Source organism: Rattus norvegicus, chromosome 11, assembly GCF_021556685.1.
Source record: "Rattus norvegicus strain SHRSP/BbbUtx chromosome 11, alternate assembly SHRSP_T2T, whole genome shotgun sequence".
Lineage (NCBI taxonomy): Eukaryota > Metazoa > Chordata > Mammalia > Rodentia > Muridae > Rattus > Rattus norvegicus.
This window is the reverse complement of record NC_141544.1, coordinates 51,154,877-51,168,546: the sequence shown is the minus strand read 5'-3', so window position 1 is coordinate 51,168,546 and position 13,670 is coordinate 51,154,877. Positions and strand designations below refer to the sequence as shown.

Here is a 13,670-nt window from a genome sequence, read left to right as displayed (position 1 = left end):
ATGGACCTATGGCTCCATCTGCATATGTAGCAGAGGATGGCCTTGTCAGGCATCAATTGGAAGAGAGGCCCTTGGTCCTGTCAAGGCTCGATGTCCCAGTGTAGGGAATGTCAGGGTGAGGAGGTGAGGTGGAAAGAAGTGCGTGGGTGGGTGAGGGAGAACCTTCATAGAAGCAGGGCAGGGGGACAGATATCGGATTACTGTAGGGAAAACTGGGAAAGTTGATTTAAAATGTAAATTAGAACCGCAATTAAAAAATTTTAAAAAAGAAAAACACAAAAAGGGTAATGACTAGTCTTAACTGTTTTGTAGCCTTCCTATGTGATCATCTTTTATAATCTAAGCAAATATATAGCTTCAATCTTAAAATATATGACATCCATGTCCCCCACCTACAAGTAACACATGTGTGTGTGTATTATATAAATGAGGAAACATAGAAATAGGCTGAAAGCAACCTTAGAAAGCAATTGTTCCCAATGAATCCTGGAAGTGTCCTGGATGTGGGCTGCCAACCATGTTTGCAACAATGGTTGCAGCACTGTTTAGTGGGGTCAGCTGCAATTGTAAAGGGTCATCCCTTGTAAAACCCTGTTCAAATTTCTGTATTCCCCTCCCTTCCCATGCGTTTTCTGCGCTGTTCAAATAAATACAGAACAACATTCTTTACTAGGGGCACAGACCTGGACACAAGCACAGAAGAGACAAGACAGGAAATGGTTAGGCAAGCACAGGTTTAGACCCAGACAGATTACAGACAGGGGAAATGATGGAAGACACACACAGAGAGAAGAGAGAGTTCAAATCTGGGCTCGCTCTTGGTAAAACTGCTCCCAGGGCAGGGTTTAGATTTCTTTTATTTAATGCATTTGAGGAATGCTGAGGTTGTTAATATCATTTTAAAACTGATGCAAGAACTCAGTGCCAGGCTGTTAAGTGAGCACATTCTAACCATCCCAATCCATAGGCCAGTGCCCTATGAATCGAGGTCCTATACCTGCCTTAATGCCACCATCAGCTAAGCTTCTAACCTTGCCAATATCTCTTGTGGATGGTTATAGATGTTCAGAACCATGGGTGGAAATAAATCCATTAAGGAACAGACAGTATATAACAATGTAGGTCTCAGTGTCCCTAAGCTATGATGGTCTCAGTAGGCTGTGGGCTCTGGGTATAATCTTGATTTTCAGTATTTTTAACCATGAAACTACCAATTCTATTTCCTCCCTGACAAATCAAGAGGGAACAGCTATCTACTTCAAGGCAAGTAAAGAGAGGAACTGGGTTGTTGAAATGGTCAATGGGTAAAGGAGTATGTCCCAAAAGCCTGACAACATGAGTTTGAGCCATAGAGGCATTGAGGGAGGACACAACTAACACCTGAAAGTTGACCGGCAGGATGTGCATGCTGGAAGGAGATCGCTATTACTGCTAGTCATAGTTTGACATCCACAAGTGTGCCTGCCAAGTGGATTCGTGCACTTCCCATACACACGTACTCGAAAATGGATGTAAATGGGGTGCTGAGCTTTAAGCAAAGAGAAGGGAACTATGTACCAAGATGCATCAAGCCACCAAGTAAGAGCCTGGCTTAGTCCTTTCCTGTGTGGCTCAAAACCAGGTTTAGCTCTAGTACCTGACCACAGACCAGTGACTGGAGGTGAGCCACATGGGCTGACTTGAACCTTGGAGTAACGTTTGTAATGACAAATTATACATTGAGGCATTTCTCTAGTTCATTGTGAACTACATACCTACAAAAGATAAGTGACAAAATGTGGCTTAGGGAATCAGGGAGCTGAACCACCAGCAGCAGCAGCAACAACAAAATCAACAGCAGAACTGTAATAAAGCCAGACTTAGGATGCCATCTAGTGGTGAAGCACCAGAAAGGCCCACAGATTCATGCAAACCTTAGAATTTCTTTTTTTTTTTTTTTTTTTTTTTTTGTTTCTTTTTTCGGAGCTGGGGACCGAACCCAGGGCCTTGCGCTTCCTAGGTAAGCGCTCTACCACTGAGCTAAATCCCCGGCCCCTTAGAATTTCTTAAACAGTAGACACAGACACAGAATAAAACCTGGGAGAAATACCTAATGTTTATGCACAGACTATTTCATATATCAGGTACAAGAAATCTTCACAGAATCATGACTACATCTAATGGATAAAATAAGACAAAAACTGACAAAAACAATATAAACAGGCAGCATGATGAAAAGAGGTAAAGTAGTACTTTTGGGGAAATTTGGTAAGATTCAAGAAAGTGTAGAGAGGCAACTTAATACCTAAATAGAGAAACATCAAAGTAAAGCTATTCTTTTTAAGATGTATTTATTTATTATGCATAAATACACTGTCGCTGTCTTCAGACACACCAGAAGAGGGCATCGGATCCCATTACAGATGGTTGTGAGCCACCACGTGGTTGCTGGGAATTGAACTCAGGACCTTTGGAAGAGCAGTCAGTGCTCTTAACCACTGAGCCAGCTCTCCAGCGTTAAAGCTACTCTTAAAAACATCTAACAAATGCTTAAACGCAATAGAAGACGGGAACAGCAGAACAGATCAGATAACAACAAAAATGCTAGTTGCCTTGAAAACGCATTATTTAAAAATATTCTCTTGGAGAAAAAAAGAAGTAAATAAAAGTAGGGGGTAGGGATAAAGATAGCCTGTGGGAATTTGATGTCACCATCAAAAAAGCAATTATATGAGTTGCAGGGGTTCGAGAAGGAAGTGAAAATGCCAATGGGGTAGAATAGACTTCACTACAAGTCTCCCTAAATCTAGAGCAAGATTTAAGAATCCAGCCACAGAGATGGCAATGGTCACATCATACCCAACACAACCAGATTTACCTTTAAGTACATTATGACCAAGTACTGAAAAGTTAAATAAAGACACAATACTAAAAACAACAGAAATGTGAAAACTGCCTACAGATATGAAGGCATAGCTTAAAGGGCAAACATGACTAGAAATTCTAATATTTCCTGCTACCAAATGCCAACCAGATGTCTAAATTGCACTACTGGCAGTAAGAGAATTTCACTGTAGAAGGGTTACAGCCATTGTGGAGAAGTTTGACCATGACACTCTACTAAATTGCATGGTTTCTGGTTAGCAGTTCATGTTTTACATTAGAATCACAACTGTTTGCTCTTTTTCAGTAAAAACTAGAATACTGCAATAGCTGTTTTGTTTTGTTTTTTTAAGATTTGTGTATTTTTATGTATACTAGTGCTCTCTCTGCATGTACACCTGCAGGCCAGAAGAGGATACTAGATCCCATAACAGATGGTTGTGAGCCACCATGTGGTTGCTGGGAATTAAACTCAGGACCTCTGGAAGAGCAGTCAGTACCCTTAAGCACTGAGCCATCTTTCCAACCCGCAATAGCTCTTTTAATTTAAAAGAATAAGAAGAGGAAGAGGAGGAAGAAGAGGAAGAAGGAAAAAGGAGGAGGAAGATGAGGAAGAGGAAGAGGAGGAGGAAGAAAGGCACTCTATAACTGGAGTACTGGTGAAGGCAGCTGGATCACCAGATAGAAAAGTAGCCTATCCTGGTTGCTGCCGCCGCAGAGAGCCCTTGGGCAGCACCCCGCGAGCAAACTTGAGCCTCGGGACCACAGGTAAGACCAACTTGTCTGCTGCAAGAGAGCTGCCTGGTGAGATCGGGACACACAGAGGCAGAGTTCATCTAGGACCGGGCACGTCCTGTGTTTGCCGGAGGTCCCACGCCCGAGGATCCCGGGCCCGCAGCAGCTCTCTGCTCCCAGACCCTGTGGGAAAGAGACCTCACCGCCTGATCAGGTGCGCACTCCTGAGGCTGCAGAGCGGAAGAGACCACCAACACTGCCCACCCCTGCCCACATCCCTGGCCCAAGAGGAAACTGTATAAGGCCTCTGGGCTCCCGTGGGGGAGGGCCCAGGAGCGGCAGGACCCCTGCCTGAGACACCACCGGAACCTGAGGGAAACAGACCGGATAAACAGTTCTCTACACCCAAATCCCGTGGGAGGGAGAGCTGAACCTTCAGAGAGGCAGACAAGCCTGGGAAACCAGAAGAGAGTGCTCTCTGTACATACATCTCGGACGCCAGAGGAAAACACCAAAGGCCATCTGGAACCCTGGTGCACTGAAGCTCCCGGAAGGGGCGGCACAGGTCTTCCTGGTTGCTGCCGCCGAAGACAGCCCTTTGGCAGCACCCCGCGAGCAAACTTGAGCCTCGGGACCACAGGTAAGACCAACTTGTCTGCTGCAAGAAAGCTGCCTGGTGAACTCAAGACACAGGCCCACAGGAACAGCTGAAGACCTGTAGAGAGGAAAAACTACACGCCCGAAAGCAGAACACTCTGTCCCCATAACTGACTGAAAGAGAGGAAAACAGGTCTACAGCACTCCTGACACACAGGCTTATAGGACAGTCTAGCCACTGTCAGAAATAGCAGAACAAAGTAACACTAGAGATAATCTGATGGCGAGAGGCAAGCGCAGGAACCCAAGCAACAGAAACCAAGACTACATGGCATCATCGGAGCCCAATTCTCCCATCAAAACAAACATGGAATATCCAAACACACCAGAAAAGCAAGATCTAGTTTCAAAATCATATTTGATCATGATGCTGGAGGACTTCAAGAAAGACATGAACACACTTAGGGAAACACAGGAAAACATTAATAAACAAGTAGAAGCCTACAGAGAGGAATCGCAAAAATCCCTGAAAGAATTCCAGGAAAACACAATCAAACAGTTGAAGGAATTAAAAATGGAAATAGAAGCAATCAAGAAAGAACACATGGAAACAACCCTGGATATAGAAAACCAAAAGAAGAGACAAGGAGCTGTAGATACAAGCCTCACCAACAGAATTCAAGAGATGGAAGAGAGAATCTCAGGAGCAGAAGATTCCATAGAAATCATTGACTCAACTGTCAAAGATAATGTAAAGCGGAAAAAGCTACTGGTCCAAAACATACAGGAAATCCAGGACTCAATGAGAAGATCAAACCTAAGGATAATAGGTATAGAAGAGAGTGAAGACTCCCAGCTCAAAGGAACAGTAAATATCTTCAACAAAATCATAGAAGAAAACTTCCCTAACCTAAAAAAAGAGATACCCATAGGCATACAAGAAGCCTACAGAACTCCAAATAGATTGGACCAGAAAAGAAACACCTCCTGTCACATAATAGTCAAAACACCAAATGCACAAAATAAAGAAAGAATATTAAAAGCAGTAAGGGAAAAAGGTCAAGTAACATATAAAGGCAGACCTATCAGAATCACACCAGACTTCTCGCCAGAAACTATGAAGGCCAGAAGATCCTGGACTGATGTCATACAGACCCTAAGAGAACACAAATGCCAGCCCAGGTTACTGGATCCTGCAAAACTCTCAATTAACATAGATGGAGAAACCAAGATATTCCATGACAAAACCAAATTTACACAATATCTTTCTACAAATCCAGCACTACAAAGGATAATAAATGGTAAAGCCCAACATAAGGAGGCAAGCTATACCCTAGAAGAAGCAAGAAACTAATCGTCTTGGCAACAAAACAAAGAGAATGAAAGCACACAAACATAACCTCACATCCAAATATGAATATAACGGGAAGCAATAACCACTATTCCTTAATATCTCTCAACATCAATGGCCTCAACTCCCCAATAAAAAGAAATAGATTAACAAACTGGATACGCAACGAGGACCCTGCATTCTGCTGCCTACAGGAAACACACCTCAGAGACAAAGACAGACACTACCTCAGAGTGAAAGGCTGGAAAACAACTTTCCAAGCAAATGGTCAGAAGAAGCAAGCTGGAGTAGCCATTCTAATATCAAATAAAATCAATTTCCAACTAAAAGTCATCAAAAAAGATAAGGAAGGACACTTCATATTCATCAAAGGAAAAATCCACCAAGATGAACTCTCAATCCTAAATATCTATGCCCCAAATACAAGGGCACCTACATATGTAAAAGAAACCTTACTAAAGCTCAAAACACACATTGCACCTCACACAATAATAGTGGGAGATTTCAACACCCCACTCTCATCAATGGACAGATCATGGAAACAGAAATTAACCAGAGATGTAGACAGACTAAGAGAAGTCATGAGCCAAATGGACCTAACGGATATTTATAGAACATTCTATCCTAAAGCAAAAGGATATACCTTCTTCTCAGCTCCTCATGGTACTTTCTCCAAAATTGACCATATAATTGGTCAAAAAACAGGCCTCAACAGGTACAGAAAGATAGAGATAATCCCATGCGTGCTATCGGACCACCACGGCCTAAAACTGGTCTTCAATAACAATCAAGGAAGAATGTCCACATATACTTGGAAATTGAACAATGCTCTACTCAATGATAACCTGGTCAAGGAAGAAATAAAGAAAGAAATTAAAAACTTTTTAGAATTTAATGAAAATGAAGGTACAACATACCCAAACTTATGGGACACAATGAAAGCTGTGCTAAGAGGAAAACTCATAGCGCTGAGTACCTGCAGAAAGAAACAGGAAAGAGCATATGTCAGCAGCTTGACAGCACACCTAAAAGATCTAGAACAAAAAGAAGCAAATACACCCAGGAGGAGTAGAAGGCAGGAAATAATCAAACTCAGAGCTGAAATCAACCAAGTAGAAACAAAAAGGACCATAGAAAGAATCAACAGAACCAAAAGTTGGTTCTTTGAGAAAATCAACAAGATAGATAAACCCTTAGCCAGACTAACCAGAGGACACAGAGAGTGCGTCCAAATTAACAAAATCAGAAATGAAAAGGGAGACATAACAACAGATTCAGAGGAAATTCAAAAAATCATCAGATCTTACTACAAAAACCTATATTCAACAAAACTTGAAAATCTTCAGGAAATGGACAATTTCCTAGACAGATACCAGGTACCGAAGTTAAATCAAAAACAGATAAACCAGTTAAACAACCCCATAACTCCTAAGGAAATAGAAGCAGTCATTAAAGGTCTCCCAACCAAAAAGAGCCCAGGTCCAGACGGGTTTAGTGCAGAATTCTATCAAACCTTCATAGAAGACCTCATACCAATATTATCCAAACTATTCCACAAAATTGAAACGGATGGATCACTACCGAATACCTTCTACGAAGCCACAATTACTCTTATACCTAAACCACACAAAGACACAACAAAGAAAGAGAACTTCAGACCAATTTCCCTTATGAATATCGACGCAAAAATACTCAACAAAATTCTGGCAAACCGAATCCAAGAGCACATCAAAACAATCATCCACCATGATCAAGTAGGCTTCATCCCAGGCATGCAGGGATGGTTTAATATACGGAAAAGCATCAACGTGATCCATTATATAAACAAACTGAAAGAACAAAACCACATGATCATTTCATTAGATGCTGAGAAAGCATTTGACAAAATTCAACACCCCTTCATGATAAAAGTCCTGGAAAGAATAGGAATTCAAGGCCCATACCTGAACATGGTAAAAGCCATATACAGCAAACCAGTTGCTAACATTAAACTAAATGGAGAGAAACTTGAAGCAATCCCACTAAAATCAGGGACTAGACAAGGCTGCCCACTCTCTCCCTACTTATTCAATGTAGTTCTTGAAGTTCTAGCCAGAGCAATCAGACAACAAAAGGATGTCAAGGGGATACAGATCGGAAAAGAAGAAGTCAAAATATCACTATTTGCAGATGATATGATAGTATATTTAAGTGATCCCAAAAGTTCCACCAGAGAACTACTAAAGCTGATAAACAACTTCAGCAAAGTGGCTGGGTATAAAATTAACTCAAATAAATCAGTTGCCTTCCTCTATACAAAAGAGAAACAAGCCGAGAAAGAAATTAGGGAAATGACACCCTTCATAATAGACCCAAATAATATAAAGTACCTCGGAGTGACTTTAACAAAGCAAGTAAAAGATCTGTACAATAAGAACTTCAAGACACTGAAGAAGGAAATTGAAGAAGACCTCAGAAGATGGAAAGATCTCCCATGCTCATGGATTGGCAGGATTAATATAGTAAAAATGGCCATTTTACCAAAAGCAATCTACAGATTCAATGCAATCCCCATCAAAATACCAATCCAATTCTTCAAAGAGTTAGACAGAACAATTTGCAAATTCATCTGGAATAACAAAAAACCCAGGATAGCTAAAGCTATCCTCAACAATGAAAGGACTTCAGGGGGAATCACTATCCCTGAACTCAAGCAGTATTACAGAGCAATAGTGATAAAAACTGCATGGTATTGGTACAGAGACAGACAGATAGACCAATGGAATAGAATTGAAGACCCAGAAATGAACCCACACACCTATGGTCACTTGATTTTTGACAAAGGAGCCAAAACCATCCAATGGAAAAAAGATAGCATTTTCAGCAAATGGTGCTGGTTCAACTGGAGGTCAACATGTAGAAGAATGCAGATCGATCCATGCTTATCACCCTGTACAAAGCTTAAGTCCAAGTGGATCAAGGACCTCCACATCAAACCAGACACACTCAAACTAATAGAAGAAAAACTAGGGAAGCATCTGGAACACATGGGCACTGGAAAAAATTTCCTGAACAAAACACCAATGGCTTATGCTCTAAGATCAAGAATCGACAAATGGGATCTCATAAAACTGCAAAGCTTCTGTAAGGCAAAAGACACTGTGGTTAGGACAAAACGGCAACCAACAGATTGGGAAAAGATCTTTACCAATCCTACAACAGATAGAGGCCTTATATCCAAAATATACAAAGAACTCAAGAAGTTAGACCGCAGGGAAACAAATAACCCTATTAAAAAATGGGATTCAGAGCTAAACAAAGAATTCACAGCTGAGGAATGCCGAATGGCTGAGAAACACCTAAAGAAATGTTCAACATCTTTAGTCATAAGGGAAATGCAAATCAAAACAACCCTGAGATTTCACCTCACACCAGTGCGATTGGCTAAGATCAAAAACTCAGGTGACAGCAGATGCTGGCGAGGATGTGGAGAAAGAGGAACACTCCTCCATTGTTGGTGGGATTGCAGACTGGTAAAACCACTCTGGAAATCAGTCTGGAGGTTCCTCAGAAAATTGGACATTGAACTGCCTGAGGATCCAGCTATACCTCTCTTGGGCATATACCCAAAAGATGCCCCAACATATAAAAAAGACACGTGCTCCACTATGTTCATAGCGGCCTTATTTATAATAGCCAGAAGCTGGAAAGAACCCAGATGCCCTTCAACAGAGGAATGGATACAGAAAATGTGGTACATCTACACAATGGATTATTACTCAGCTATCAAAAACAACGACTTTATGAAATTCGTAGGCAAATGGTTGGAACTGGAAAACATCATCCTGAGTGAGCTAACCCAATCACAGAAAAACACACATGGTATGCACTCATTGATAAGTGGCTATTAGCCCAAATGCTTGAATTACCCTAGATGCCTAAAACAAATGAAACTCAAGACGGATGATCAAAATGTGAATGCTTCACTCCTTCTTTAAAAGGGGAACAAGAATACCCTTGGCAGGGAAGAGAGAGGCAAAGATTAAAACAGACACAGAAGGAACACCCATTCAGAGCCTGCCCCACATGTGGCCCATACATATACAGCCACCCAATTAGACAAGATGGATGAAGCAAAGAAGTGCAGGCTGACAGGAGCCGGATGTAGATCGCTCCTGAGAGACACAGCCAGAATACAGCAAATACAGAGGCGAATACCAGCAGCAAACCACTGAACTGAGCATAGGACCCCCGTTGAAGGAATCAGAGAAAGAACTGGAAGAGCTTGAAGGGGCTCCAGACCCCATATGTACAACAATGCCAAGCAACCAGAGCTTCCAGGGACTAAGCCACTACCCAAAGACTATACATGGACTGACCCTGGACTCTGACCTCATAGGTAGCAATGAATATCCTAGTAAGAGCACCAGTGGAAGGGGAAGCCCTGGGTCCTGCTAAGACTGAACCCCCAGTGAACTAGACTGTTGGGGGGAGGGGGACAATGGGGGGAGGGTGGGGAGAGGAACTCCGATAAGAAAGGGGAGGGGGGAGGGGGATGTTTGCCCGGAAACTGGGAAAGGGAATAACACTCGAAATGTATATAAGAAATACTCAAGTTAATAATAAAAAAAAAAAAAAGATTTTGTTTATTTTATATGTGAGTACACTATAGCTGTCTTCAGACACACCAGAAGAGGGCATCAGATACCATTACAGATGGTTGTGAGCCACCATGTGGTTCCTCAGAATTGAACTTGGGATATATGAAAGAGCAGTTGGAGCTCTTAACTGCTGAACCATCTCTCCAGCCCCAACCTCCTTTGTGGATTGGACATTGGTTAGAATTCACCAGATAGTGTGTGTCTCCGTGGCATTCCTGAACAAGAGAACAGATAACATCCTAGCTAAAGGACATTTCACAGTTACCGAACATTTCCAGAGATGCTTAATATTCTCCTGGAACCTAGTTGACCTTGGATGTCAAAGGAAGATTTTCTTTCTCTGACCATATGAGTATAGGCTTCCAAGTATGGTTACTAAACACCCAAATTAGTTGTGAGTCAGGTATTTGTTTTTAAATTTATTTTATTTTATGTTCATTGGTGTTTTGCTTACATGTATGCCTGTGAAGGTGCCAGAGGCCCTGGAATTGGAGCTAGACAGTTGTGAGCTGCCATGTGGGTGCCAAGAATTGAACCCCGGGTCCTCTGGAAGAATAGCCAGTTGTGCTCTTAACCACTGAGCCCCCTCTCTAGCCCCATCAGTCAAGTACTTTTAACTAACACATAATATTTAGATAAAGTTTGAGCAAACCACTTTTAAATAGACTTTGATTAGGCATGTGTTTTTGTTCTTGTAATTGTTACAAAGAACCGATTTAAGCATTCTCGTCAATGTATTAAACTCTGACCTTAGAAACTATAATTATAAAAAAAAAAAAAAAGAAAAGTAGCCTAATTCTTTAATCATTTTAAACCCTTTCATCAATCAAAGACACAACCTTGTTGCCCAGGATAAGATCCAGTGTGGATGTAAAAAAAACAAACAAACAAACAAAACCACTGTATAAACTGCACACTTAGTATTACCATCGTTTTAAATTTTGCTTCTCTATAAGCAGCAACTAGCATTGCTTCTGCATCCGCATGTGAACACCATGGCTAACTTAATTTGGGCTTTAAACAGCAACATAACGACAGCAGCACCTGTAGGGAACCTTTACTATAGTCCCACTTAGATGGAAAGTTCCTTTATTGGGAACACTGATGGTAGTTCACGGCCCTTGATGGAAGGCTCTCCCCATCTTGCAGGTCCAGAATGTTATCAGTTACCTTTGAGTTCCAGAGCCAGTCATCGTCCTCACTACAAATGTGTAAAGTACTATAACCTATGACGTGGGTTAAGATTAAACACCACTTGTCAAAATGGAAATGGACTCAGATATTTCTCTTCCATCTCTTACAATATTCAAAATTCTATACCTAAAATTAATAATCTTGTAAGAGTTAATATAAGATCATCATCAAGGAACACATAAGAGAGTGAATAAAAAACAAATACTCCTTAAATGCTTCCAAAAAGCACAGCTCAGATTATAAAAATAATAATGTATTCTAAATTCTAGCCTATTTATTTTTAGTTCTTATGTCAAAATACAGAAAACCTCATTTTCAAAATCATATCCAAGATGTAAAACATATTAGGTGTTTAGGTGTTTTTTTCCTCTAAATATCAATATATCTGTACCAGAGCCAAATATATCTGTATCAAGCGAAAATGTAACTTAACATATTGAATGTTTCCAAAAGCTTACTTCAACAGCACAGGTTTTCAAAGGAAGAAATAAATTAGCAGTCTACAAAGTGCTGTATGTACGTCCTGGGGAAAATAATGCCTTTCTAAGAGACAGGAAAGCTTGGGGAATCTAACCAATCACTTTTTAGATCATCCACTTCCTAAAAACATCTCCTTCCACATGGCCATTCGCCAAGGTGCAAATAAAAACTAGCTTTTCACTCACCCCTAATCTTAAGAAAAATGTGTTACAGTTTAGAAGCCTGAGTACTTCAAAAAAGTTAATTTAAACCATGAAGAGACTGGACACAAGGCTCAGCTAGCAAGAGCTCTTGTGTAAAATGATCACCTCTATCAATATAATTGTACAATGAAGTGGTGTGTGTGTGTGTGTGTGTGTGTGTGTGTGTCTGTGTGTGTGTGTGTGTGTGTGTGTGAGAGAGAGAGAGAGAGAGAGAGAGAGAGAGAGAGAGATTTCAGTTGAACAAGCATGTAGAGGGGGAAGAGGTTGATTTGGGGTATCTGTCTTTGTTCGCAGCTCTCCAGCATACTCCACAGAGCACCCTGTGTCTCTACCTCCTCAGGCAGCACACTGATAGACACAAAGCAATCTGCCCAGTACTGTCTTTGAAACGCACTGCTCTGAATACAAGCTTATTCGGTCCTCAAGCTCGCGGCAAACACTGTACTGACTGACACACATCCCAGCCCCTACACTTTACACCAGTACTAACCATAACATTGTCACTCTAGAAGAACTTACTGCATTGCTTAATCCTATCTTCCCTTGCCACATGTGATCATGAGGACTTGACAAGTGCTTTAGGAAGAAAATAACGTAAAGACCTCTAAAAAAACGAGAGTATAAAATACTTCATCTAGCACCTCTGTTATGATTACGTGCCTTAGTTAGGGACATTATCTTAGTATTCTGAAAAATTAATTTCACCATTTATTACTTTTTTCAAATGAGAATATTAAAAAATTTGAAACTGTATGTGTTACCTAGCATACCTCTACTGAACAGAACAGTACACTCTAAGGAAGAGCACAATGAAACAGTTTTAAGTGGATTTTTGTGTATTTTACAAAGAGCAATGACAATAACACGCAGACAAACCTCTCTAATGTAAGGAGCTCAGTGGCAGAACACTTACTCAGACGGAGAAGCCCCGAGTGTCATCCCCAGTGAAACTAAACACAAAAAGCAAATGAAAATCTCAAAACCCTCCTCAATTCGCTTCCGAGAACTCAGTCACATTCTCTGGGAGGTGTGGGCTCCCAGAATGGAGTTCTGCATCAGACAGGGGTCTTTCCCATCCCTCCTCAGCTGTGGTTTTCACTCTGACTCACGCTGTCCTCCTGTTACTGAGGATTCCTAACCCTGCACCCTCGTTCTCACACCTCTTTTCATCTGCCTTCCAGGTATCTGAAACACTGAATCGTGGAACAATGTGGGTGAGGACAGAGCAGACAGTACCTGGATAAGCGCACTGAAGCAGAGCTATGGATTTGCCTCCAGGAGCGGCACACAAGTCCAGGACTGTCTCCCCATCCTTCACTTCCAGAGCCAGGACTGGAAGAAGAGAAGCAGCATTAAGCAGGTAGTATGTCTTCAAACGTCCCGGCTGATGTCGTTCTGAAGGCATTCGGTCTGCAGTTCGGCTGAGGTAACACTTCATTGACTTGGGATAATGTGGCAAAGCGTCCTGAAGGACTGTGTGATAGCCCCGCAAGAGCAAGGTCTTTTCCAGTTCAGAGGGATAACTGAATCGGTTGAAGAGGACAGCATATTGCCACAGCGATGGAGATATCAGAACATCCCTGGGACAGAAAATGAGCAATAAATGAG

The 13,670-nt window shown here is 41.5% G+C and overlaps 1 protein-coding gene across 19 annotated transcripts in view; it reads right to left on the bottom strand.

The window, feature by feature from the left end:
• Nsun3 (NOP2/Sun RNA methyltransferase 3) overlaps positions 1-13,670 on the bottom strand; it is an 84,769-nt gene that overhangs the window by 54,338 nt on the left and 16,761 nt on the right. For 18 of the 19 annotated variants that reach the window (XM_087575204.1, XM_087575197.1, XM_087575208.1 and 15 more), the window contains 1 exon segment: positions 13,299-13,642. In XM_087575204.1, coding sequence (XP_087431330.1) covers positions 13,299-13,642 — 344 coding nt within the window. 19 annotated transcript variants of the gene reach the window in all.